Source organism: Lagopus muta, chromosome 7 (assembly GCF_023343835.1).
Source record: "Lagopus muta isolate bLagMut1 chromosome 7, bLagMut1 primary, whole genome shotgun sequence".
Classification (NCBI taxonomy): domain Eukaryota; kingdom Metazoa; phylum Chordata; class Aves; order Galliformes; family Phasianidae; genus Lagopus; species Lagopus muta.
This window is the reverse complement of record NC_064439.1, coordinates 6,599,094-6,627,091: the sequence shown is the minus strand read 5'-3', so window position 1 is coordinate 6,627,091 and position 27,998 is coordinate 6,599,094. Positions and strand designations below refer to the sequence as shown.

Genomic DNA, 27,998 nt, shown 5'->3' with positions numbered 1-27,998 from the left:
TCAGGGATCCTGAGCTGCGTAAGTCCCATGGCAGACAGGAAGGGATCACTGCAGGGGTTGGTCAGCACAAACAGGAAAGATGGCACATCCAAGGAGAGGAGAATTTGTCCAAATTTGGAAGAAAAGTGGAAATCCAAGGAAGTGCCCTATCTTCGTGTTTCCTGAAGCAGGTAATGAAGGAATCCTCTGAAGAAGGCTGTGTGCCTATGAAAAGGCCCGGGGAGCTGGCTGCAGTGAGGTGCTGCAAGGGACAAGGACAGAAGCAGGGTTCCCTGGCTCTGGCCCAGTCCACCTATTTGTGGTTGGTCTTCTCAGCACAGCTCATTTATTTTTCTGTCCACGTCTCTTTGGCAGGACTCTTCTCTTCCTCGCAGTTAAGAAGTCCTTAAATTTTAAGTTGTCAGCACAGATGCCTTCTTATAGAAGGCTACACTTTGCAAAACAGAAGAGGGATTGGATTTTCCATACAAAGTATGGGAAAGAAAAGGGCAGTGTGGAGAAGATTTGTGTGTGTGAGTGAGAAGAGGCAGGACTGAGATGGATTTTGTGTGGGTGACGAGAGAATGGTTTGCAGTGAAGTGTGAATAGTTTGGTCTCAGTTCACTGCAGTGGGGATTACCATATGGTTGTGATTAAACGTGATGCGACTTGCAATTCTTCATCTTGCAAGCAAGAAGAATTGCAAGTTAGGTGAGAAAACAGTTGAAGTTTTCTCACAGTTTGAAGGGAAAGATGCCAGGCTGTTGTCAAAAAGAAGACTGTTGGGTGGAGGGACAGGAAAATCTGGATGATCTTCAGGACAGGTAATGGGTGGACGACCCCATGGATAAGCAATTGGTTGAAAGGCCGCAGACAGAGGGTGGTGGTCAATGGCTCTATGTCCAGGTGGAGGCCGGTAACAAGCGGAGAGTGGTTAGGCCCTGGAACGGGCTGCCCAGGGAGGTTGTGGATGCCCCGTCCTTGGACGTGTTTAAGGCCAGGTTGGACGGGGTCCTGGGCAACCTGATCTGAATGTGTATGTTTGGTGGCCCTGCTAGGCAGGGGGGTTGGAACTACATGATCCTTGGGGTCCCTTCCAACCCGGGTGATTCTGTGATTCTGTGATTCTTAACAAGATACGTGGTTGTTCAACTGGAATACATCTGGAGTAGCAGCATGTAGGAGAGGTTAAGGGTTGTGGTCCAGGATGGGCTTAGGCACAGTCCTGCTGTAGAGTCAGATTCTCGTACCCACTGAAGCAGAGTGGCCATGTGCAGTCTGGCTTATGCTGGGATTTTGTCATTGAGGAGTACATTGAAAAAAGACAATGAGAAATGAAGATGCAGATCTGCTGGTCCATCAGTGGAAGGCTCTGAGCCATTGATGTGCATTGCTGTGAGAAATGAAGAGGAGGTTAGGGAGAGAGCTGTGCACCCAGGTGAGATGACCAAGAAGCTATGAAGATGCTGCTTCCTGAGATGGAATCTTCCAGCGCTGTCCAGCTCAGGCAGGTGCCAAGCTATCACTTTACATTTTACTCAGGAAATTGAAAGCACGTCTTCTAGATATAAAGGAGTCTAAGGCACCTCTCATTTTATTGCTTTATTTTCAACAGCAGCCAGTTCTAGATACATTTTAGGAGCCTGACGAAGATCATTCAGTTTGTAAAACAGAGCAGTTTCTCCCTGGTCCCCAGCTGAGGATCTTTTTGTGCTCCAGAGATGGCAGCCTTGCAGCGTTTTTGTCTATATTTACTCGGCGCTATGTAAGGTAACTGGGTTAACCTTGAACAACCAAAGCAGCTCATATAATGTACTGTGTGTGTCTGCTTGGCTGCCCAGCCTCCCTGGGGAACGGATTGACATAGGTAGGGTTGCACTTGCACTCATGTGTTCTTTTATTACACTCCTGCTGCTGTAGCTTTATTCCAGCATCTCCATTCCCTGCAGACCTGTGCTCAGAAGTTGACTTTTCCTTGTGCCCGTCTGTCTGTGATAGCTTCAGGGAATGAACCCAAAACACGTGAAGAACAGGCTGATGATCCATCCAGCTGTGCAGCCTTCCTCCAGCACTCCTGCAGGAGTCATCGTGCAGATGCTGCATGGGTTGCTACAGTTTATTCCACGGCAGAGATTCTTCTGCGTTCCCAGCTGATGCATGGACATCAACCATCTTTTAAAACTCACAACCATTGGCTTCAATTAAGATTCCAGGAAAGAAATACTGATATAATTCCCAAAGCAAAATCATAGGTATTTATCCTCTTTGTCGGTGGGCGTAACCTGTGTGTAATCAATGTGTGGAACAGCTGGAGAAGAATTTGTTGTAGTAATTTCCTTTAATTTAGTAGCATGCACATGTGTATTCAGTAGCGTGCCCCTGGTGCTCTAGCAATTAACTAATTCATCTGCCTGGCACGATAGAGAGAAAAGTAGCGGGTTGTGATTGCAGTAAAAGAAAACATCCTGCTGCTTCTGCTCAGAATTGGAGAACGATTTGCTCCATATCTGGCTTGTGCGTGCAGGAGAACACTGATGTTATTTGGCAGATTGTTTCTTGAGGATGTGAGGATAGCATGGAACTTTTGAAGGGTCTCCTAGTGGTGTTTTGTAATTACCAAGTAAGCATGCAAAAAAAGATGCATGAGATATTAAAGGTGGCACCAGAAGGACGTCCTTCTCTTAGCTTTACAACTTCCATGGCATGTCAGTTTAGGAAAAAATGATAATGAAATTACATTCCTGGAAACAGTCTGAAATTACAGAGGTAGCACCAGATTTATAGTGCAATTAAAATGAACTTGAAAACATACTTCTTGCTCCCAACTTTCAGGCAGTAGATTTGGCAGTAGACCTGGTTGCACTGCAGTGAGTGGAGATGCTGCTGCACTGCACGGTTGTTTCCTGGACTACATAGCTGGGCAGAGAACACTGTGTAGGTAGTCTCAGGTGATCTACAGATGCTGTTTAATAAAGTTAATGAGCTTTCATGAAGAAGTTATCTTTTGGGGGCTATTTACCCATAACAAAAGTGGAGTTTATTAATTTATTTATAGTCTGTTAATTATTCCAGGTCTCACTTGGGGGACTGTGCTCGATTCTTCTTGACTCACTGTGAGATGGTGTCTGTGCCAGAGGACGTGGAGTGGCACTGAAGGAGATTTGCAAGCCAAAGTGACCTGTGTTTCATTATATTGATCCCAACCCCTGCAAATTAAGACTCAGAATGGAGTCGAGGCATTGACTGAGCAAGAGGGTGTCTTTATTTATTAAAAGACAGGAGAGTGAGAGTGGAAAAAGAAAAGAGAAGAAAAGGAGACACTGTATTTTCTTCTCTGATGACAACTGTCAGGAGTCTGTTGTTTCTGGTACCCAGTGCTTTAGTTAGAATTGATTTAACCTTTCCAAAAATTTCCCCTCGAGGGCGACTAGTCCTATAGTCCTTCTGCAAAGGCAAAGGTAGTAAGAAATAAATGTGCAGAGATTAAAAGCAGTTGAGTGTCTTGCCAGACATCTCCATGCTCCAGCTGCTGACCCTGGCTGCTGGTGTCCATCTCTCAGACCAAATGCCACCAGCCTTTCAGGTTGGAAATTTTCCCAAGTGAGGAACCACTGCAGGCCCTTCTGTGGTTTCCACAGAGCAAGACCCAGCCCAGCTTTCATCTTTTCTTTCATCTTTGGGCCATGAATATGATCAAGAGGCTGAAGCACCTCTCCTACAAGGAAAGGCTGAGGGAACTGGGCTTGTTTAGCTTGCAGAAGAGAAGACCTCATTGCAGCCTTCCTGTGCTTGAGGGGAGTTTACAGACAGGAGGAGGTGACTTTTTGCATGGGACAAAGGGGAATGGCATTAAACTAACAGAGGAAACATTTTGGTTAGATGTAAGGAAGAAATATTTTACTCAGAGAGTGGTGAGGCACCGGCACGGGCTGCTGAGAGAGCTGTGGATGCCCCATCCCTGGAGGTGCTCAAGGCCAGGTTAAATGGGGCACTGGGCAGCCTGGTCCCATGGAGGGCAGCCAACCCACTGCATGGAGTTTGGAATTTGATGATCTTTGAGGTGTCTTCCAACCTAAGGCATTCTATGATTCTGTGATACTAACAAATATATTATTTTCCCTACCATTCCTCCCATGGCAGCAACACACCCAGCTTCACTGACATATAATGTGCACCTTGCAGACAGCAGTTGTTTAATGCTCCATACATACATGCATCCCTTTTGCTTTGCGTACTGGGAGCGAGGAGCAAGCATGCAGAAGACTCAAACCCCATCAACCTCATGCAGAAGGCAGCGTGCTGTGCCCATGGCCTTTGATTCCACTTTCACTAAGACCTGAAACCCACTGTCACTGATCCCCAGGAACAGGACCCTTAATTAATGACCCCAGCTAAAAAAAAAAAGCTTTGTGCCCATAGAAGTATTTTGTGCATTCAGGAGGAAAGAAACTCTGCATATAACTCAGGCCTGGGCACACAGCAGTTTGTGTAGGCTTCTGTTAATTGTATGTGGGAAGAAATTCATCTTTGCTTCTTTTATTGGTTTGTTTTTCTGGGCTTTTCCCCTTCACCTCTCTAGATGAGCCTGCATGGTGCAGTGCTGTGTTGTGTGTAGATATTCATGCTGGCTGGAAAACCAGCACAGGTCAATGAAGAGACAGAGCTGTTAGAAAGGTCGTGCCCAAGCTGGAGGCTGGGCTAATTATCTGTAACATTGCCACTCTAGAATGATTGCTCTATTTTGGGACTAGAGTTAAACCCCCATGGCAGTGTCTGGTGCTGAGAACTCATGCTCTCTGCTGAGCCTCATTGCACAGTAGAGATTTCTACAGAGTACTACAGATGGGTGCTTAAATGCAGAATGGAGGCTTCAGGTTGCTGTGTTAGCTTAAAGGAGGTCATTCATTGCTCTTAATAAATTTATTGCCACCCACCTTTCAGTTTTCTAGGGAAGGTAAGGGAATGTGCAGCAAATAAATCTGGTAAAAAATATCCCACAGTGTATGTGTGGTAATAAAGTTCATGCACATAGGTTAAAATTTTTGTGAAATTCAAGACATCTTTAACAGCAATGAGCCCAGTGAGGTGGCACAAAACACACATCTACATAGCAGTGCAGGCTGAGGGTGGGAAGGTCTGGCTAACCCACAGCTGGAATAAACAGGAGTGACCATGTTGAGACAAGCTCTGAGATCTTAATGGCACAAACTGAACTGAATTAATGGTGATTTCTCTTTCTCTTCTTTTTTCTCTCCTCCTCAGGTGGACGAAAGCTACTCTGCAGGCAGTCCTTCGAAAGGCATTTTCTCAAAAGGGCTCCAGAACCGACCTTCCAGCCCTGTTTCTGCCCCTGTGAGATCCAAACACAGCCCTGGCTCACCCAAAACTGTCTTCCCCTTCCCCTACCAGGAGTCTCCCCCACGCTCCCCACGTCGAATGAGCTTCAGTGGGATCTTCAGGTCCTCCTCCAAAGAGTCCTCCCCCAATTCCAACCCGTCTACCTCTCCTGGGGGCATCAAGTTTTTCTCCAGATCAAGAAAAAGTAAGAAATTGCTCATGTTATTTCAGGAAGATACACAGTACCTCTGGGCTTGGCCCATTCTTTACCTGCGGTAGTGAAGTAAGTGCAGAAGAGGCATGTGCTAATTGTTCGTTATCGCTTTCACTGTGTTTGGGGGTTTTGTCTGGCAAGTAGGGAATGACTTTTCCAGGACACCCATAATGGCTGAGGAGGGAAATCATGCATCAGAGTGTTGCTTAGAAATCCTGCTGCTGTGGCACAGGCAGTGTCCACGCAGTTTCATCGAGGCTGGTTGGACATCAGCTCCCAGGCTCAAGAGGAGCGGGAGCAGTCATGGGGCCTGGGGTGGAGATGGGCACGGACAGGATGTTGCCTTGGGAGCTCAGGGAGGTTTGCTTGGGTAGACTCCATAGAGAATTGTCTCGTTTTTGGTTAAAAAGAGGCCTTGACTTGATGGTTATAAATGATACGTTTACAATCAAATGACCACTAAGAGAGTGTTTGGGCTGCTCTGCTAGAATGTGAAATCATATGAAAACTGCTCTGACCTCCTTGGTTCAGAGCAGTTGCCTGCTTTGTATTAGGAACAAATTTGGCTTCTTCAACAGCCCGTGTGCTAATACAACATTTCTACAACTCAGAAATGAGGATTGCTGAGAAAAGGCTTCGATTTCAATCCTTTCTTGTTGAATGAAGATTCCCAGCGCCAATCTACAAAGGGTTGTGGTTGCTCTGCCTTGGGGACAGTAGCTGTAGGAGGAGGATTTGGTTATAGGGGAAAGAGTGGAATGACTTTGTGCCACTGAGGTTGTTGGTGTGTCAGAACACAGTGTGTTTTCCTTCCTGGGAACAGAAGAAATAGCTTAAAGGCAATTTTTTGGCAAACCTTCAGAGACAATGTAGATACAGAGTTAATGATGCACATACCCAAGTTTGACTGAGTGTTTACTGCAATGTATTGATAGCTTTCTGTGACTTACACACTGTGAAGAGGCACTTCCTTTTTCTTCAGCAAAATTCCTCTTTAAAATGTAGGTTTTAATCAGAACAAATAATTTTTTCATTACTTTTGTGTGCACTGACACAGCTATACAAACCTGTAGTGGATTTTTCTTTTAGTTGACCAGAAGTTCTGCTGCAGCTTAGTTGAGATTGCATCTGTCCCAGTCTTTGCCTCTCTCTGGAGCACCATTAGCAGACTGAAAGAGCCAATGTTTCTGGAGGACTCCGAGTGGACTGCAGGCATCATTTCTGCTCAAGGACATTTTTTCTCCTCTATTAAAAGTTCAAACCCGCTTTTATGCACCTCTCTGTTTCAAGCCTCATAGTAATTAAAGTCCATTTGAGCTCTTTTTGCTAGACTAGATAGGCTTAAATGCTGCACAGGCAATAAGCTGCTGATGCAATGCACCAAGAAGAGCTCTCTGCTGCACGAATAACAGTGAAACACAGCGCACAGCAAAGCCATCCTGTGACATTTTAAAAAAGTAATCCCATCAAATAGCACCATTTAAAATTTTTCCTAGCTAGGTACATCGGAATATTAAATAAAGGAATCTTTTCAGTAGTCAGCAAAATCCTTTTGATAAGGTCACATCACAGGAACAGGCTTGGAATGGGGCCATGCTATTTTTGAGCTGGCGGAAGATCCCCATGACCCTGCTGCTCCAGGGAGGGTCGCAGGAGCTGTGCTGGGTTTGGCTGGGTTTTGTTGTTAAGGCAGAAGGAACTGCCTCCTGTGAGGGTGTGATGGTTGAACTGTGTATAAAAACAATAACTTGCCCCATTCTGCAGCTTTTTGAAGATCAGCATTTCATACCAGGTGCTTTCACATAGTTCAGCTCGCTAATGGCAAGGCTCGTGCAGACACATGTGCCTCACTGTCACATTAAAGCAGGTTTTATTCACACTGTGCTTAACACTGGTTGGTGATGAATTGCACTCTTAGGATTTACCATATTTGATTGATTTGTCTTTAATTGTATTTAACAAAACCTTTTCAGGACTTCACGAAATGTATGAAAGTTAACATTTCTGTTGCGTTGTTTAGTTTTTCACAGACCAAACTTTTACATCCTGCTACTTTGCAAAGAAAGAATAACCCTATGTATTATGAAGCACTAGCTTAATGGGTTAAGTCCCACTCAAAGCAGAGTCTCTGGATCCTTCCCACCATTTTCTGAGTGACAAGAGTTCTCAGTGACTCCTCAGCTCAGAGACCTCAGATCTGTGCAGATGCTGTGCTGCAGAGCTCTAAGAGCTAACGCAACACATGGCTACACGTTTCCCAAGGTATTTGAATGCTTCTGTGATCAAAATTGTCACATCCTTTGTGATTAAAATCCCATTTTCTCAAGCAGCTTGGGATAGCTGTGTTAAAAGTGAATGGGGCTGAGGCTGCTTTATTTCTTTGGAAAATGACAGCGTGCTGAAATCACATGGGCTTGCTGTTCTTGCCTGCCCTTGCAGCCGATCAGCTCTTGGCACTGTGTTAGCACTATTAAAATGAAAATTACTTGCATGCTGGGCTGCATTAGCAGGAGCATTGTCAGCTGGCTGAGGGAGGTGATTCCCTTTTGCTTAATGCTGCAATGCTGGCTCCAGCACTTGGCTCCACTGTATGAGAGACAGGGATGTACTGCAGTGAGCCCAGTGAAGGACACTGGGTTGGTTGGGGGCTGGAGCACAGGGCTAAGGAGAAAAAGAAGACATTTTCTTTTCATTAGTTAACTAATGAGGGGCTATGGAGATGGCAGAGCTGGGCATCTCAGGAGCTCACAATGAAGGGACAGGAGGCAGCAAGGGCAGCTGCAGGCAGACATTAATAAAAATGTTCTTGGAGGGGGGGGGGGGTGACATAGCATCAGAGCAGGGGACCATAGAGATGCCTTACAGCAAATCTGCACTTTATCCAGGCAATCTACAATTGAAAAAAGCACCGGGCTGAAGTCCACAAGGTTAGTAAGGATTTTTTCCCCAGCTTTACCTGAGTTGAATCCATTCTACACCCCTTTTGCCTGTCATCTTGGAGCAGTATGTGTGGGAAGTGTATGCCATCTCTGCTGTAAATAACATCCCCCGTCTTTCCTCTGCCTTGTTCAAAACACACACTAACCTGTTACTCTGCGTATTCCTTGTTTTTCTTGGAAGCAACCTCTTCCTAGCTTGTTTTCATTTCAAAGACTGTGTGTAGCATTTGCAGTGTTTTCTTTCCCGTGTAGCTGTTCTTTTCCCAGTGAAGGTATTTTGCCATTCGAAGATACACAGTTTACATGAACTGTTTGGGTAGGACAAAGTTAAACCAAAAAGTGATCTGCAGACACGAGTTTAAACATTTTCCAGTTTGATGTAAGGTGTTTAATGCAGTTTTTAATATTTTATTTTGTGTTTTGTTGATAGCCTAAAGCTCATCTTTTGGGTCTTTTCCTTTTGATTTACCCCAGTTCAGCATCCAGCCATAACCCCTTGCCCTGACCTCAAAATCTATTTGCCTCGAAAGGAAAGATGCCTTCCTGCAAAATGAACTGCTAGATGTTTGCAGAGAAAGCTTTATAAGAGCAAACTGGGGGCACCAGTGACCAGTGTCCCACCTTGAAAAGCAGCAGATGCTGCAGCCACCGTGTTCCCTCCTGGCAATGGGCTCCATGTGATCCTTACTGGGAGGGTGTGTGCACATCCCAAAGCCACATGTGTTCTGAAGGCAGAGGTTTGCATGTGGGAGGTGAGGAGCTCACTATCTGGCATTGACTGCTGCTGAAAGTGTGGGCAAGCGAGCAGCCATGGAATGCTGAGCAATTGCATTCTGATTATTTGTAGATGATAAGAAAAAAATGAGCAAACGAGAATTTTCTAACTTTAGAAAAGCACGTGTGAGGTGTAGCTGTCACAGAGCTAACAGCAGCTCACCACAGACAAGAACAAAGAGCCAATATATGGGTGCGTGTTCAAGTCTGAAGTGCTGTGAAAAGTAACTCCACAACATTGGTGTTGTGGAACTGCTGTCCAACTTGTCGTGGGCTTGCGAGGACGCTGCATTATTGGCTCACAGGACAAGGAATGGTTTTAAGCTCAAGGAGGGGAGATCTAGATTGGATGTCAGAGGGAAGTTCTTTACAGAGATTGGTGAGGTGCTGGAACAGCTGCCCAGAGAGGCTGTGGATGCCCCGTCCCTGGAGGTGTTCAAGGCCAGGTTGGATGGGGCGCTGGGCAGCCTGGTCTGGTATTGAATGTGGAGGTTGGTGGCCCTGCGTGTGGCAGGGGGTTGGAGATTCATCATCCTTGAGGTCCCTTCCAACCCAAGCCATTCTATGACAAACAGGGCCCCGTGCTCCAAAGCATTACTGAGTCTTGGCTGTTTAAGCTCTGCTAGCTGTGAGTGCACACCCCGAAAGAGAATGCATCTGGTCTCTGGGTGAGTTTGCACGAGTAGGTATAGAGCTCAGAGAAACAAGAAATGGCACAAGTTTTCTCTCAGTAGTGCAAACTATGGTGATCTGAAGAAAATGTGGGAGGATGGTCTGCACTGCAAGGAAACACAATTCAAATTTCATTTTTCCGTGGTTTTGCATGAGTTTTTGCTTCAGAAACAGTATGTTCTCACATCAGAAACAAGACATACAAATAAAAGAGGAGAGCATTCTTTCACTGAGTGAAAACTAGGCAGCTATCCCTGTAGACATATTAACGTCAAGTACAGTGAACATTTTATTAAAAGCACATGGTTGTAGGAAATTTAAGTTATTAGAAATTGAACTTTCTACCAAGGGCTGAACGCTGTCTCTGAAAGGCAGCAGGGCATTTTCCAGACCTGTTTCCCCTTCCAAAAATACCAAGGTGATAGCAGTAATCACAACACATCGGTGGTGCTGCCAATTTTGCCAGCAAAGGAAATCAATTAAAAGGTTTCCGTTGACCTAAAGCTTTGGGCTGTGATGGACAGAATCAAAACATAAATTAGCTCAGGATTAAAGGTTGTTTAACGAATGCTGTATCTAAAATTACACAGCTTTCCAACACCTTGAAGCTGGTGGTCAGATTTGCGTAAAGGTGAACTTGTACTGTATTTGAGGAAGGAAGTATTTTTCAACATAAAATGCTCATTTTCTGCTTTCTCATCGTAAATAATTTTTCTGCTTTGGAAATTCAGCGCTATTAACTGTGGTGCCCCACAAAATCCATAAGGTGGAGTCCTGGTGCTCCAGTAATAAAGGGCCAGATAGGTGGTGGTGGTGGTTTTTTTTTTCCAGAAGAATGCGAGAAGCAAAAAGGAAAGGCTGCCAGATATTGTATTTGTCCTATTAATTTATATTTTCAGAGAACATTTTGTGGTAAGAATATGCTCTCTGTAAGGAAAGGTTATAACTATACTGGTTTTTACCCATAGATGGAGCCAGCAGCTTTCATTTCCCATAGCCCATCCAGCTGGGCAACCTTGTAGGCCTCCTCACCGTAGAATATCTGTGCTGAATCTTTTCTTCAAACTTCCAATTGCAATTCATGTCCGCCAGATTGTGCTCCGTATTCCTGATGTTTAGGTAATAATTTCCAGTGAAGCAGCAGTTTTTCAGTTTGACACAGGCATGGGATGCCAGGCACAGGCATCTCGTGTACCATTGGATCAAGCTGTTTGCCTACTGCTGCTCTTAACCTTCCCATGCTGTACAGGTTGGTCTGTCCTCCCTCATACCAGCTTCTGGAATCTACATCTGGATTTCTAATCAACAATTCATCCCATAGTCTCCCACTCTTCGGAGCAGAGCAGGACAACCCCTCCACTTGGTGGCAGCGCTGGGCTGATGCACGCAGGGCATGGTTGGCCCTGCTGGCAGCTGATTCAGATCCAACTGTTGTCAACCAGAACTCTGATTTCTGGTTTTGACTCTGCCTTAAATCTGACTAGATGGTGCAAGGGATGGGGTGTGGAAGGATGGGGCTGCTTGGCTGCAGTTCACCTTGGGATGCTGGCAAAGGCTTTTCCTACTTCATCCCATAAAACCTAGGGAAGGTACAGAGCCATTTCTGTCTTCCTCCACTTCCCAGTACTGCTGTGCAAGTACATCTAACTGTGATTGCTCTAGCTTGTTTTGCCCACCAAGTCAGACAGAAGGCTTAACACTATTCATTTCAATCTTATCTACACTGGAAAAATGACTTTCTGCAGACAACATGTGTCAGCAGCACGGCTGCATTTGAACTGCTGCCACATGGAGCTTTGCATGGCCACAGACCAGCCATGTTCAGCCCTGGTTCCTCTGCCAGTTACTGACATCAGCTGTCAGCAGCAGCTGATTTTTCTGCTTAGAATGTGCCCGTGGTGATTGGCTTTACTTAATTTGGAGGGATCTCTCAATGCGTTTCCCATTTCACCTTTGTTTCCCATGGTCAATGTTATTTGTAGTTTGCATATATGGAGCACACCCAGCGTACTTTTGTATACTTTACCAATCTTTCTAGGAAATAAGAGTTTCTCAGGCTATCTTCAAACTGCTAGTGATTCAGATGCAATGATGCAAAAAAGGGGGTAAGTTTTCAGTCTCTGACTTTCATCAGTGTTATGGGATGGACGTGGGATCAGAGTCATTCTCACTTTCAGTCTTTCCTGGGATTTGGACTATGGAACGTGCTATAAATGATTGCTTTTGCTAACTAACCAAGGTACTATTTCTTGTAATGTATAGATGAGAAGACAGTGACCTTAGTTCTATATTGACTCTTGTGGAGACTCTTACTGGCATGCAGGGGAAAGAGAAATCCTCACTCGGTAAAATGATGCTCTCCCTGTTTATTTGTATATCATATGTACAAATAGAAAATACACACTTTGAACACCCGAGAGGTTGATGAACCCTGGTGCTCTTTCCCTGCCAGTCTCTTTCAAGTCCTTGTGAAAGAGAGGTCTGCAGGGCAGTGCTCACATGCAAGCGACTTTGTTTCCCCATTGGCAGTAAAGCTAATGAGAGAGTTTCAAAGTCTCAAAGTATCTAATGACAGCAAAGTATTTGGAAATAAAGTGCGACTTGGTTTGGTTTGGGTTTTTTCTTTTTGAAAATATTTGCAGTTTGAAAATGCAGGAAAACAAGTATGGGGAGCTTTTCAAACATATGGGGATTTAATTTACACAGAGATCAACCATTTCAGAATTTGGTTCCTAGGCAAATACTTGGTTTTAAGTAATAAAGAAGGCCTGTTTATTTTAGTAGCTTTGTTCACATCCTTAGTATTAAGGGCACTGCTTCACCTGAAGCTTAGTGAATGCTAGTCATGATCTCATGGAAGCTGCATTGTGTGTTCAATCTCTTTTGAAATGCGGTCTGAGTCTGAGTGTTATCATTCTCTTAAAGTATTAGAGCCAAACTTGATATATATCAGAGGTTCACAGAGTCCTTTCTTCTTAGATAAAAGCCATGGAAAATGCCTCAAAAAATGATGAATAAAGATGATGTTTTGTTGTGGAATACTGAAACCCGAAAAAACAAAAAACATGAAACCATGACGTAAATGTTGAATCAGTCAGTTTTCTGATCTGGAAAAATATGGAATGAAAGAACCCAATTGCAGGGCAGAAAAATACATTGTATGGGGAATATAATGTGTGTTGTATAGGAAGTGTAGGGAAACCCCAGACTCAGTCCAGCAACCTGCATTTTATCACTACATCTGGTTCTGGATGAATAACCTGGGAAGATGAGGTAGGACTTCTGATTGTGCAGTGCCTTTAAGGACCTTCTTAATCTTGCATAGTAGCCCAGTGGCATGAGAATGACCTCTGACATTTGGTGTTGGCTGGCAACCATCAGTCATTTTCTAATGTGCCCTTGGTGAAGGTGGTGAAGGAGACTTTAATACAGCAAGATGCACGACTTCACAGGCTGAGAGCTGTGGACACTCAGTTTGACTGCTGGTACAGTGAATGTCAGTTACACATTTTCTATGGACTTTCAGGGAAGATGTTTCTCCAATTTCTAGTAGGCTGCTTGCATGAGAAGTAGGCATGGGCAGACACTACAGACTGGCAGCTGCGCTGGTACAAACCACCATGTCAGCTCCCAGCACTCGCTTCAGCAGAGGTGAATTGGGCAAGGCGAGGCTGTAGCACCCATTTTAACTTGGTCAGGAGTTGGAGCACCTTAGAGCAGCTTGTGGAGTTGTTCTGCAGCTATGGAGTTGTTGGCCCATTTCGTGTAGACAGAAAAATGAAATGCATGTTGGTTGTCGCTGGGACGAGAGGATGTGGAGAAGCACAGAAGTTTTCTTTCAGTATAAAGCTCTGAATTTTTTTTCCCTATCACCATACTAAGTCAAATGTCAGAATGGATTAGGAGACCTAGAGTAAAGTCTTTGTACTTGCAAGTTTACAGAGGTGAAAACGCCACAGAAATTGTCTAGTACCAAAGTTAAATTAATGCCACTGATCTAATTCACTTCTTTGTGTGTCTGTGTAATGGAGGTAAGTCCTCCCATGCTGCTTGTTATCTGACTAAAGTAAGCTTACATATTTGCTTTTGTCAAAGCAGAGAGCAATGGTGCCACTTATAAAAATTACTTGGTTTCCTAGCCTAAATTGATTTAACCAATTTGGATTTTATTATTCTTAAAATAATCAACATGTCAGCTGGAGGAGGCTAGAAGACTTGTTCTTAAAATAAAAAGAGGACAGGCAAGGTCTAGCCATGTCAGAACATGAGCTTGGGTCTTTTCATTGAATCTATGGATGGGTCCCAGCTGTCAGGACCTTTGAAGAAGTTTGTTTGACTCATGTATTCTCTAAGCAGGATAATGTCTGTACTGGAGCCAGTAACCATTGCTGTGGGTGCTCTGATAACCCAGCACAACTTCTGGCAGTTTTCCCTGGCACAGTGTGGGACAGACATAGTGAATTAAGGGCACCACTGTGCAGAGGACCCAATTCAGGTCCAGAGAAGTGTTTTAATAGTCATAGGGGTGCATGTGCACATCAGTTGGAGCTGCGTGCACCATCTGAGGGTTGTCAGGATGGAGTTTATCCATCACTCAGAAGCTCTATCAGTGGATTTCCAGCCAGGATATGCAAAGTGAGTGTCTGTGGGTGTTCTACAAAGTGCACGGGATGGGACAACAAGATGAGAATTCATTATAGCCTCATTTAAAACTGTGATAAGCAAAAAACTATCTTGTAATTTAGAGAGCAATGTCCTGCAGAGTGACCTTTCTGAAGGGAAGTATTGAGTCTGTAGTTACCTGCACACTATGAGCAACAATCCGTAATTCATATTCTCTGCTGGTTGCTTTTGCTTTGGTCCACTTTCAGTATGCTGGAATGCCCAGCTAAACAGCACCCCTACAGAGCATTGCTGGAAAGGTTCACATGTCAAAAACTAACTGTCTTACGGCAATCATAGAAACACAGAGCCAGCAGGGTGCTCTGGGATGGGCCAGCAGGCTGGCGGCTCTCCCCACCCAACAGAGAACAGAGTGTTTGCTGAAATCTAAATAGGATCTTTCTGAGACTGAATGTAAGTGCAGCTCTGAGAGCCCCATGGAGGCGTGTGGTACAGCACTGTGGTGACAAGTGTGTGTGTCAGCATCAGCTGTATCTCCCTGGAGCTCATACCCAACCATGAAACATAGGTGCCCTTCTGTGGGCATCCTGCTGCTCCTCTGCTGTACTGAGAGCTGGGATTGCTTCGCATACCTGCGGGTGCTTTGCTTTAGGTTTAGCTAAGGGCCCTTTTTTATGCTTATTTTTGCTTTGCTTCTAACCCCATTCAAAGAGTGAGGGATAAAAGCAGCCCTCCATCCAAGATGTATAGCAGTAGTAATTTCTGGAGTTGTTCAGGGAACCAAGTTTTCATAGTCTCAGGAGGGTTTGTCATTGCCAACAGTGGGGTCAGAATGTAGCTCTCAGTATGAAGGACATTTCATGGTGCTGACAAATACCACATTGTGGCACAATTAATTGCTTCTTGGGAAGCCATATGAAGGTAAGCCATTCATTCATCACATGTTGTTTAACGACTGGCATTATTTGGGAATCCTGAGCATCTCATTTCAGGGTGACTGAATATTTCTGCTTAACCACCTGCGTGTGTTGGGCAGGTTTGGTGTCAGATTTGTTTGCTTACTCTCAGTATAAGGTTTCCATAGCTCGTAATGTTCACAGTCCTACTGCAGATTGGCTTAATGAGGAGTGGATTGCACATAGCAGCCTGACTCATGACTCCAGCAGGACATTGCTGGTTGCAGCTATTTGATCTTGTTTGCAGAGCCTCCATCTCCAACCCATGGAGGTTTCTGTCTCCAATTCCACCTAGCTGCCTCCATATCAGAGGCCAAATCTGTGTTTAATCCATGTTTTAACCCATGCCCAAAATTCACATCTAAATGCTGCAAGGGCAGGACTTTTGGATCATACAATTGTAGAAGGGACCTCTGAAGGCCATTTAGTCCAACTCCCCTACAATGAGCAGGGACCCTATGGCTAGATCAAGCTGCCTGGGGCTTGATTCAGCCTCACTTTGAAAGTCTCCAGGGACAGGGCATCAACCACAACACTAGGTAATCTGTTCCAGTGCCTCACCACCTTCACTGGGAAAGATTTTTTCCTTATATCTAACTTAAATCTACCCCCCTTGAGCTTGAATCTACCCTCCCTGAGCTTGAATGATGGATGATGGGGAAAGAACCACACATGAATATGTAGTACTGAAATGAGAGCATCTACACGTGGCAAATAATACCCATGCAAAGCACCTGCTGCCTTGAGTTTGCTGCAGAAAGGGTGCACAGGGCTGCATTAGGCACATAGGTGCAAAGAGGAACAGTTTGAAACTGAAAGAGGGAAAATTTAGGTTAGATGCTAGGAAGAAATTCTTTATTCAGAGGGTGGTGAGGCACTGGCACAGCTGCTCAGAGCAGGCACAGCTGTGGATGCCCCATCCCTGGAGGTGCTCAATGCTGAGTTGGATGGGGCATTGGGCAGCCTGAGCTGGTGGGAGGTATGGGGTGCCATCGGATGGGCCTTGAGGTCCAATGCAAACCATTCTGTTATTCTATGGTAGCAGCTGCCTTACTGCAAAGGATTTTTCAAAGGCAAAAGTCACAAAGAGCACGTAGCAAGGTAATAGCAATGGTGTTTTGGCTCAGCAGTGCATGGGGCCTTCTTTCAGCTGAACATGGTGCCAGTGCAGCTCTGGCCTAAACTTGTTTGGGAAAATGAACTTCAAAAAGAGTTCAACATAAGCACTTAGATGAGCAGTTAGCTGATTTTTTTTCATCTTTTACAAGAAAGCATTTCTCCTTCCTTGAAGCTGTGTAAAATGTGGTTTCTATCCCCGTGCATGTCGAATTCTGCTATATTGTGCGTTTGACAATCTCCAGACTTGGCTGTCTGAAGTTAACAGCATAATTCTTTGCTGAGGCACCCATGCTAGGAAGCTGGTTGACTTGAAAGAATGAAAGAGAGAGAGAGAGAGGGAGGGAGGGAGGGAGGGAGGGAGGGAACAACAGAACTTTTTTAATTCAATAAAGCAAACATGGAGAGGAAATATTTTGCATAATTTCACTGTTATTTGCTCATCACTTGCATGAAGGTCATGAGCAGTAAGGAATAGTTTCCTGTGCAAGCACTTAAGCATTGGTCTAAATCCATCAGAGCCAAAGGAAAGCCCTACTTCCTTTACAGTCAAAGGCACTCTGACAAAAGCCTCGTTAACAACCATTTCCACCTTAAAAACATGAATAGTAATAATGAGGCTTAGCACCTACCTGGCATCTCCTATGTTCACTGGCAGAAAGCTTTCAAGCAAATGGTGGCAATTAGTGCAAACCAGTTTGTACAGCCGTCCAGATTGCGTTCAGTCAGAAGCTCAGCCTGCAGAAAAATACATGACTTATCAGCAGGTTCTTGCTAATGCTCAGCAATGACAGGCAGAGATCAGTGCTCTGAGTTCAGAGAAATGACCAAAGCCGGGGCTATGGGGTAACAGCTCAGGGCTCTGTTGCACTGGTTAGGAATATTTTTCTTTTTTCCCTGGTTTCTTTTGTGGTTGAAACAAAGACTAAGAAAGAAACTGAGGTTTAGCATTCTTAATTTCACCAACATATGTGATTAATAATCATCACAGAATCAGAATCACAGAAACACCAAGGTTGGAAAAGACCTTCAAGATCATCCAGTCCAACCACCCACCTATCACCAATAGTTCTCACTAAACCATGTCCCGCAACACAACATCCAAATGTTCCTTGAGCATCCTATTCCTATTCCCTAGTGATGGGCCATAATTCCTACATGTTTGTGTAACCACAGTTATTTATGCTTCCCTATTATTATCTGGACCATAGGGATGAAGAATGTGTAAAAATCATCAAAGGATGAAAATGCAAAAAAAAAAAGTCAGGTTGTCACACTTTTGCAAGTTATGCCGAGCATCTTCATATGCCACAGTAACATGTACCATCAATAAGATGATCTGGATGAGAGGATTGAGTACACTCTCAGTGAATTTGCAGATGACACCAAGCTGGAAGGAAGTGTTGGTCTGCCTGAGGGTGAGATGGCCCTACAGAGCCATCTGGGCTGGCTGATCAATGCACTGAGGCCAACAGTGAGAGCTTAGCATGACCAAGTGTCAGGTCCTGCACTTTGGCCACAGCAACCCCATGCAGTGCTACAGGCTTGGGGCAGAGTGGCTGCAAGTCTGCGTGGAGGAGAAGGACCTGGGGGTATTAGTTAATAGCTGGCTGAACTGCTGTTAATTAATAGTGGTGTGCAAGAAGGCCAACAGCATCCTGGCAAGGATCAGAGATAGGGCAGCCAGCAGGAGCAGGAGGTGATCATCCCTCTGTACCGGCACTGGTGAGTCTGCACCTCGAGTGCTGTGTTCAGTGTTGGGCCCCTCACTACGAGAAGAAGACATTGTGGCCATTCTAGGAGTGCAGTTTAGGGTAAAGCACCTTGTTATGTATGGCTGTAGCAGGAGGAGCAGGCGGTCAGAGTGGTTGCAGGCACCTGGGAGATCCTGAAAAGCTTCTTCTGTGGCACCAGGGGCAGTACGTTAGAGCACGGGGTTGCGTAAATTCTTGGGAAAGTGGCCCTGGGTCAGCTCTTACTCCATCTGCAGTTTCTTGGCATGGGATTTATTATTAAGGCAAATTACTGCAATTAAATCGCTTTAAAGTCAAACGCGAAATGCTTGTGAAGGCAGCACAAGAGACAGGGGCACCAAACAAGCCTGCTCCAGCAGCGATCATTCTTTCCGCTGTGTGTTGCTGTGGCTTTGTCCTTTCCAATTTTAAAGTTTGAAAATAAGCAAGGTGATATTTATAGGGACGTGTAGGCATCACTCAGAAGGAGTTAAACTATTGAGGCTGCACGTCTAGACTTAGAAAGCATGCTCTGGTATCATGGGTGCTGCCAGCTGCTTGCATATTTGAATCCAGAAAAGTTATTAAGTAAATAAAACAAACTGCACTATGGAAGTGCCCAAGCAGCATGTCATTTCCTTGGGAAAATAACCCCACAGGGTGCTGAGACCTGCTGCAGCAGAGCATGAGGATAACTCCATCATTCCTCACATAGGAAACATCAGGGACCAGACTGGAAAATGATCTGCAGAGGATTTTTTGATTCTCTGTCATCTAGCTGCCAAGATGAGCGGCTTTGTGATTTTGTACTTGCATTTCAGTTCTGTTTCTGTTCTGCCCTAAGCCCTCTCTCAAATCCTTCCAAATTCTTTACCATAAAAGATTATAAAGCACTACAGCACTCCACTAAATGGCATCGAGACTGTTTGTGCACACTGTATATATGGAGCAAGACAGCAGTAAAGAGAAAAAGTGAGAAAAATTTACTTCCCCTTGGGGTAGCTGGATTTTTGCCATCAGCAAAACCTGGAATCCACCCACTGTAATGAACAAATTAGCAGGTTCTTGGTAGTGCTCTTTCTCCTAAGCTGCATGGGTACCCAACATAATGATCTACTGCAAGCACTCTGAAAAGCGATGTTAAACGTCACTGCTCTGGAGGTCATGGAGAGATGGCTGTGGGAGCCTCGGCGGTGACTGCAAAGCATACAGTGCTGTCACTGGGACACACTAAAGAAGGAGCCAAGTCTTAATCACATAAACAGATTCTCATATACTGTCCCTGTGCTATTTTGTAAAGTGCTTATATAACTGAAAAGATTAACCTTGGAGAAAGAAGGATAGAAAAATATTTTTATGACTTCTTATTTATGGCTTTACTATGGTTGAGGAATTAGTTTGTATTTTACAAAGCCAAGAAGTGGAGGAGGAGAGAGGAGCAGAGCTCTGAATAAGGGCAGATATTTGCACGGCTATCAGAATATTAAAGAAAACCCCAAATCCTGAGGAGTTATTGCTGTCAAATGCAGACATGCAAGCAAATCCTAGAGTGGAGCAGAGCTCAGTATCCAAGCAACGTCAACAATTTTTTGCTAAACTCCTGCTGACGGCTCTTGCCACTTTATGGTCACATTAAAAAAGAAAATGCCTGACATCACTGAAATTCTTAGAAATTAATTTCTCATCCATCCAACAGATGCGAGGCTCGGCAGCACAGAGCACATGCACGTCTTGCAAGAAGTCAGAGTCAGGCAGTGGAAGAAAAGCCTTTGGTGAATGTGAGGCTGGGAAGGAGTTGCTTTGTTTCTCTGTGTCTGAGGCACTTTGTTTCTCAATTCCTGGTCCTCTCCCTTGGAGACAAGAGATGACTCTGTCTCTGGTCATGCAGCAGCTGAGGAACCGAAAGGAGAATAAAACTGGAGTCTCTGAACTCATCTCTCAGTCCCATTTCAGTATTCCTTGCTCACCTCCTCTGCCCTCTCTGCCAGTATTTTATTATGACTGGAAACAGCCTACCTGGTTTACAGGAATATGTTGCTTGGAGCCATAATTCCTTTTCCTGTCTGTTAGCACAGAGGTTCTAATATAATTTTGCTCCAGTTGCATGCAAATAATATGACTATCAGACATGCCAGGCGTTATTGCTAGTTACAAAGACCATGGCAGGGAGTTGTGGTTTGGTTTTGCTTCTTTTTTTGTGCACCTGTATTAATTAATAATAACAACAAAAGCATTCAATCTGGTAGGGTTTTCCAGGCTTTTTTAAGGTAAGCTGGACTCTGAGAGCCAGGACCAGAGCAGCCTGCACCATGCTGGACTACGGATGCGTGGTGCTTTCAGGGCAGAGCAGGAAATGCAACAACAGGGTTTTGTGTTGTTGGAGGTAACCAGAGCTTTGTAACCATAACGTTGAGTCTCTCCTTTGATTCCCAACTTGGAATTTAACCCGATTAATTATGTTTGGGCTACTTTATGGAGTGCTTTCTGCTTTAAGCACTCAAGTCACTGCACAAAGTCGGTCCTTGGGCAAGATTTGGGAATCTGATGGCACTGTACAATGAGTTCTGGTCATCTGTGGTACTACTTTAGATCATTTTCAACAGAGGTTTGCAAAGTAAAAAAAGGAGTGTAATTGGCCTAAAGCTAATTCACCATTTAATGAGATTTCACAGTTCCAGAAGTTTCTTTTCTAAAGCATTGGTCTGGGAACTGAGTCAAGCTGGGGTCAGCCCAAGCACTGGTACCTGCCCTCTGACTCATGAGGGCGTCTTAAAATCTAATACCCAAGGAAGAATTACACAAGGAGTTACTGTTGCTTCTTGCCGCTCCATCTCTGGGATGCTCTCCCAAGGACATGGTCCATGGCTTTTTCTTTCTCTCTATTGGGAATTTTGGGAATGTTTGTTGAAAGGTTTCATACTTTTTTTTTCTCCTCCTGCCAGGTACTTCCTGTGCAGAGTGTCAGGCTTGGATTTTCCAGCAGTATTCACTTACTACCACATAGCTTCCAAGTTTCCAGCCCTCCTGTCATTTAGGCAAAAAGAAGAACTCAGAACTCCTTCTCTAGTTCGTGTCTGCATTGGTCCTGGCCAGCCCACTGAGATTTTTCACACAATCCTAAATATAGCATCTCTGAACTTGACACTGCTTGGTCTTTCCACTTGCAAAGTAAATAAATATGGAGCTTTATACGATCCAAGACGTCCCATGCTGTTCCTTCACTCACTTCCATCACAGGAATGGCTCCAGCAGTCACAGCAGCTTATAAACCGGATGCCGTGGGTGCATTGGGTGCTTTTTCCAAGTAATGTCTCTGCAAATTGCACAGATCAGTAGAATTATCAAGAAATTTGGGTTTGTTTCTTGCTCATTGCAGACATCAAATCCATGCCAGCTTTCCATTATACACACACTATCTCAGGCTTTTTTCCTTCTGCACAATGGCAGACTGCTGAACTCCCTAGATTGCCATGTCAGTAAGCTGCAGGGTCTGTCTTTCTCACTGTGCTTTCATCTCTCTTGAAAATTCAGTGAAGTTTCTTTTGCCAACAAAGTTGCTGTGTTTTTCATGGGTGTAAAAATTAAAAAACAAAAAACAAAAAACAAAACAAAACAAAAAAAAACACACCAAAAAACGGGAAAGAAAAAGCAGAAAGATGTTGAATGATTTATGTTCCAGGTCTCATGCATGTGATTATGAGCACTTCCTCTTCCATACTTCCATCTGCTTAGGCAGATCCTCAGTAATCTAGGCCACTAATTGCAATAATCTCTTTGGAACTTGGGGATGTGAAACAGCCACTGTGTGCACACTGCAGTTCCAAGCAATATGTTATGTTCTTGCACAGGAAGGAGCAGAGCCACCATACCCAGCACACCTCCATCACCTTCTATTCCTTTCCAGCCTGATGCCAGCCTGCTGTGGGACTTTGGGAAAGTTGCTCCCTGCTGTGCAAAGGTGCAAAATATGGTGCTCACCTCATCCTGCTGGGGATCCAAAGGTGCTTTGAGAGGTGGTCTTAGCAGTGGTGTTCCCTGGTGTAAGATCAATAAATATACAGATGTTGTAAAGTATTGGATGATCAGTAAGTATACAGAGAAGTTAGGCTAGTCAGATTATCATGTTGGAAAAGATAATCAGAGATAAATGGAAAGTGCTCACTGGTGTTGTAGGCTCACAAGACACTTCACAAGGAACAATCTCCAGAGAGAGATCCTTCCTCAGTGGCAGTCAGCCCTTAAATGGGGTCTAGAAGAGGTGCAGCCACCCTTTCTGGTCACACAGCTGATTTGCTTTCGCCTGTGCTCCTATATCTCACTCAGTACTTGCTTCAGGTGATCAAGCAGTGATCCAACAGTTCCCCTACACCTAAGATGTAGTCTTGGGACGTTAACAGGGCCGGTTTGCCAGCTGTTCAGTTAGTCTTGATGTTAAAGCATGCAGTGTACTTGGTTTTATTCTCTTATTTACAAATTATGGTGCTTTGGAATCCTTAATTTATAAAAAAATGTCGGGGTAGGAAAACTAGGGGTGGAAATGTGAAAATAGATCTTTGGATTTTGTGCAGTTGTTGGTTTTTTAAAGCCACTTGTATTATTTGTTAATGAGCAAATGAAGATCTGATCTGTCTGTTTGGGATGGCTTAAACATGCAGACTGAGGGAGCTGGTGCCACGCAGGGGTGGACTTCAGTGCTGTCCCTGCCTGCACGTGGTGGATTCCTCTTTCTATTCTAATCCCCTGGCTGGAGCCCAAGCAATCCCTCTGCAATGACAATGCAGGGTTGGATGATCCGTTAGGAATTTCACCTCCTGGCGTTCTGCCTGCGTTTAGTTCACGAGACTGGGATTCATGCCAGCGTGATGTCCTTAGTGGTTCACTGAAGTACACACTTGGTAGCTATGCAGTAAGGAGATGAAACCCTTCCTGTAGGTACCCCAGCTGGTCACTGGGATTTTGTGAGCACTGAGTTTGAGTTTAGTGAGTAATTCAGATCACCTCTGCTTTAAAGCTGTAAGACCCTCTTTCTGTTGACAAAACTGGGTTGTCAGTAGTTCAGTGTCAACAGAAAATGTCCATTCTGCATGAATACCATAGTAGAGGAACCTGAGCATGGTCCTCAGGCTCTTGTGCACCAGGATAGCAGCTAAGAAGAACAGAAGAAGCAGGCTTTGGGAACTGCTTTGCTCTCCTCAGGCTGGAGGTTGGGAACTCTTCAGGAAGGTTTGTCCCACCAGGATTTGCTGCATTTTCCTTTTCAAGGTGTGGTCCAACTTTCTTTGTAGTCATCACTGTCCATGTTGTCTCATGTATCTACTGGGATGCTGTTCACTGTCTATTTTTGTGTTTATCATTTATATAGTCTCTATTATATTTACTGTGACAGAGGAGTGGGTCATCTGTGGGATGTCTGTCAGCCCAAAATTACACTGTCTGCATTTTTTATTGTTAGGGAACACTTAAAATTATTTTCAACTTAAAATAGTAGATAACAGTAATACCAAGCCAGTGAAAGAGTCTATCTGTCATCTTATTTTATGTGTAAGTAAATTTCTTGGCTTTTGCTGTCAGATTTGTCTGCTTATTGTGGGGACCAGAGGGATACAGAATTTGAAATGTCTTGGAAATCTCATCTCCCTGTCTAGGTTCTAGGATGAGGGTGTTGCTTCAAATGTGCATGTTTGTTTCTGAGAGTTGTATTTTGTGACAACTGTGCCAGCACAAATGTTAAAACTGCAGTAAGATGTGTGTGAAGTTGTTCTCTCAGTGATGCTCTTACCAGCTTTTGAATTGCAAATGTTGGAGCTGTGGCTGTGCAGGGAAGGAGTGCCACCTGTGTCAGTGTAAGGTTGATGCTTGGAGATGTCTCCTAAGGTAAATTCAGTGCAGGGCTATGTTTCCGAGGAGCTGTGGTGCTCTGATTTTCAGCCTTTTGTATTTTGGGGCATTCATTTGAATATTGGTACACATTTCACTCTTGTGATGCTGGCCATCCCTAATAAAGGTCCCTTCCAACCCAAACCATTCTATGATGCTGTGATTTATCCATTTGTTGTTCAATTTATGGCCTATTTAGTGCTTCCTGAAAGACCTTTTCTGTCATTTAAAGTGAAGGGAATATTTTGTCCAGCCCCACAATGCCCAGCACAACTTCAACGTCACTCATTCTGCTCCACTCCTGCATGAAGAGTGAGGAAGGGGGAAAGAAAAAGAGCAAGAAGAAGGCAAAGAGGAGATACGTCAAGTTCCAGTGAATCCCATCTCCTTCTCAAGGCTTTGTGGGTGGATGTGATTGATAGACTTGATGACAAGAAGAGACGAGAAAAGCACAAGTGGAAAAATACTTCTGTAGAACTTCATTGCCTCTACTGTTCTTATCTTGTACAAGTGAATACTGAGATATTTTCCTTTTGTTGAGAACTTGCTAAACTTTAGGGTCTGCATTCATCGCACCAGACATCCTGTGCTTACTGGATCAAAGACTGTTTGGCTGTTTTGAGCATAGCCAGATAGTGGTGTGTAATAAGAACAGCTTCGTTTTTCACATCACAAACTGAAATCGCCAGAAACGTGAGCACTGCAAACATAGCACCATGGTACATTAGAAGGATGGGGGAAATGGTAAAATTATCATTTGGATAGGATCACGTTCATCAGTCCCAAATTATTGCTCTTTTGGGGTAGGTGCTGAGCCTGAAATACAGTATTTGCATTTCTGGAATCAGCACTATGCCAACGCTCCCATCACCATTCCTCCTGCTCCTGCTGCTTTGTATTATAAGCTCTGGAAAGAAGGGTTAGAAAAGCACCACAAAGCCGCCAGCATGTAATTTATAAGTAATTTATCAGGCGATCTGGGGAATCCAGAATGCACCTTGAGGACTTTGAAAGAGAAGTAAAATTTCACTTTCAGGTTTTTCAAAACCAATTTAGTTCCAGCCTGACAACTTCCGAGATTGAAATCTTTCTTAATGCACAGTGAAAACACATGAAGTGTTACAAAAAAAACAGGGATAAAGGCAAAAACTCATTACACTGAAACACTTGGTTATGATTATGGAAAGTAATTGAGCCCAGCTTGGAGTCATAAACTTGCAGTCCTTTTATGGGGTGTGAGCTGGACTTGGACCAGATGGAGAAAGTGCTAGTTTGTATTTCCCTTTGAAATGTGGCTGTATGGTCTGCTCAAATGGTGTGCAAATGTTCTTAGGCAAACATACATTTTATTATTGTGCATTGCATCACTTGCAGTCTTGAGCATCATTTAACATATACATATACATATACATAGCAGAAATGTCTTTCACTCATTTCTCTATACGTTGTTTTGAAATACTTTCCAAGATCACTATTCTGATGGAATACAGTTGCAGTTAAAACTATTCTGGTCTTCTGAGAATTGTGGCTGGGTACCAGTGGCAATAGCCAGTAATTACAGCTCTGCAAACATCTGCCTGTAGAACTGAGAAGAGAAATTCAGAAACATTCCCGTTTAGGGAAAATTTTAAGGAGAACAAGGCAGAGAAACTTGATGCACATAGAACTGCAAAATGTTGTGTTTTACTTTTCATAGAATCATAAAATCTTTTGGGTTGGAAGGGACCTCAAGGGTTGTCAAGTCCCAACTGCCTGTCACAGGCAGGGCTGCCAACCTCCACATCTGATCCTACACCAGGCTGCCCAGACCCCCATCCAACCTGGCCTTGAACACCTCCAGGATTGGAGCATCCACAGCCTCTCTGGGCAGCCTGTGCCAGCACCTCACCACTCTCTTTTCTGAGGGTAGACCTGAACTTCCCTTGATTTCTATGAGCAAAGACAAAACCAGAGGGATTTTTGAACGTGGGAAGTTTCAGCAGCAAAGGGAAATAGCTGGGTTTGTTGACTTGCAGTTTGAAGCCTGCTGAAACTTTAATTTCACTAAGGGGATACACTTTCTTTTCAGCCTTCTCATTTTGTAGCAGTGAAGATCTTTCATTTGGAGGCAGAAAATATTGCTTTTTTCTTCATTTTCACACTGCAAAAACCCCTGATAAGACTCACTGATTTCCACCACTTGCCCTATGCTCTGCTGCTGCATTTGTGCATTGGGTCTCCATTAAAAAGGCAGGCAAGAAATGGTTCAGAATGTCAGCATTTAAAGTACTTCTAGCACAGAATTTACATCTCTGGGAGAGGGCTGAATTAGTTTGTGTCTCAAGCCTCCAATGAGTGGTCAGACAGCACGTGCTGCTTGCTATGAGTTCATGCAGTGCCATCATGGTTGGAAAACCATAAACCCATGACATACTTATTTCCTATCAGGGGGGAGACCAAATCTTCAGAAATTCCAGTTCTACCTCATTGAACAAGTTTTCACGTTGTGTTTAGAGTTAGAAAGGTTTTAGCTATGTTTGTGCCTGAAGAGTCTCATTAAATCATTTATCTGAGTGCTTTCATCATGAGAGAAGGGAAACTGAAATGCAGGAAGCATCGAGCAGAGGGAGCATGGCCATGGATGGGGCTTTGTTGGGTTGGATTGCAGATGACTCCTTTCCTTATGTGGCCTCATGCATTAGGGGAAAAATAGAAAAGGAGGTTTATTTTTTCTACTTTATGTGCTCCAGCCTCTCTGTTAAAAAGAATACCTCTGGTTTAAGGGGGTGGAAGGCTGGGCTGAACAGTGAAGGACATTGCGTGGCAGGTTGCTGTGGCTGATGAGGCAAAGGTAAGAAGTGGTATAAGGGAGATCTGCAAGAGAAGTGGCTCTTTTTTTTTTAGCTCCAGAGCCCTTTTTTAAGGCTCTGTTGTAGACCTGACTGTGGGTAGACATGCCAGAGGAACTGATGGTTTGTGGCAGAAGGGCAGCGGGTCAGCATGCAAGTTGGTGAGGTCAACCCAGCTTAGTAGAGATGGGGAACTAGGAAGGGGCTGAGATATGGAGAGGGGAGAGGGGAAGCAGGAGGAATTAACGTGAGGGAAATCTGCTGTGAAAAGCTGATCCAGCATCTTGATCTGCAAGGACAGTCTGTTAGCACAGTGCTGCTTCAAGGCTGGATGTGGCTCTGGGCAGCCTGGTCTAATGGTTGGTGACCGTGCCCACAGCATTGGAGTTGAAACTAGATGGTCTTTGAGATCCATTTCAACTCAGGTCATTCTATGATTGCATGATTCACTTGGGTTGCTTGATGTTATAGAAGACCATTAGCAGTGGGAGACAAAATCATTATACTCAAAGCACTTTAGTGCATTTTTTTAACAAATTACTCTTCAAGTTAAGCACCACTGTTTCATTTGCTGGTAACTCTGTGCAGAAGCATTAGGGTCTTGCTGCTTTCCTTAATAAGGGGGAATGAATCCTCCCAGTGCAATGGCCCTGTACAAAGAGGTCATCAGCTCCTCTTTAGCCTTGGCCTCTACTGAAAAGGAGGCTGTTTCTGCGCTGAAGCAATACCAATTTTTATCTCATTAAAAAGGGATTTAAATTTTTCGGTTTCCAATGACATTAAGTCCTTCTCAGCAGTCTTTTGGCTACTGAAGAGGAAGGAATGCTTTCTGAAAGAGGGGAAACTTGAGGTCCAGATTGTTTTGGTGTTGTGGGAGCATTACTTGTGTCTTTGGGCAAGGGAAAACTCAAAGAGAACTTGATAACTATCTTCAGACACGTAGATGGCTG

General features: G+C 44.2%; 1 protein-coding gene across 10 annotated transcripts in view; it reads left to right on the top strand.

Annotated features, from left to right (window-relative positions):
• PRKAG2 (protein kinase AMP-activated non-catalytic subunit gamma 2) overlaps positions 1-27,998 on the top strand; it is a 184,929-nt gene that overhangs the window by 66,583 nt on the left and 90,348 nt on the right. For 8 of the 10 annotated variants that reach the window (XM_048951501.1, XM_048951504.1, XM_048951505.1 and 5 more), the window contains one exon: positions 5,242-5,521. In XM_048951501.1, coding sequence (XP_048807458.1) covers positions 5,242-5,521 — 280 coding nt within the window. Of the gene's footprint in view, positions 1-5,241; positions 5,600-27,998 lie in introns of those variants that run through there. The other 2 variants (XM_048951512.1, XM_048951515.1) reach the window with 2 other exon arrangements.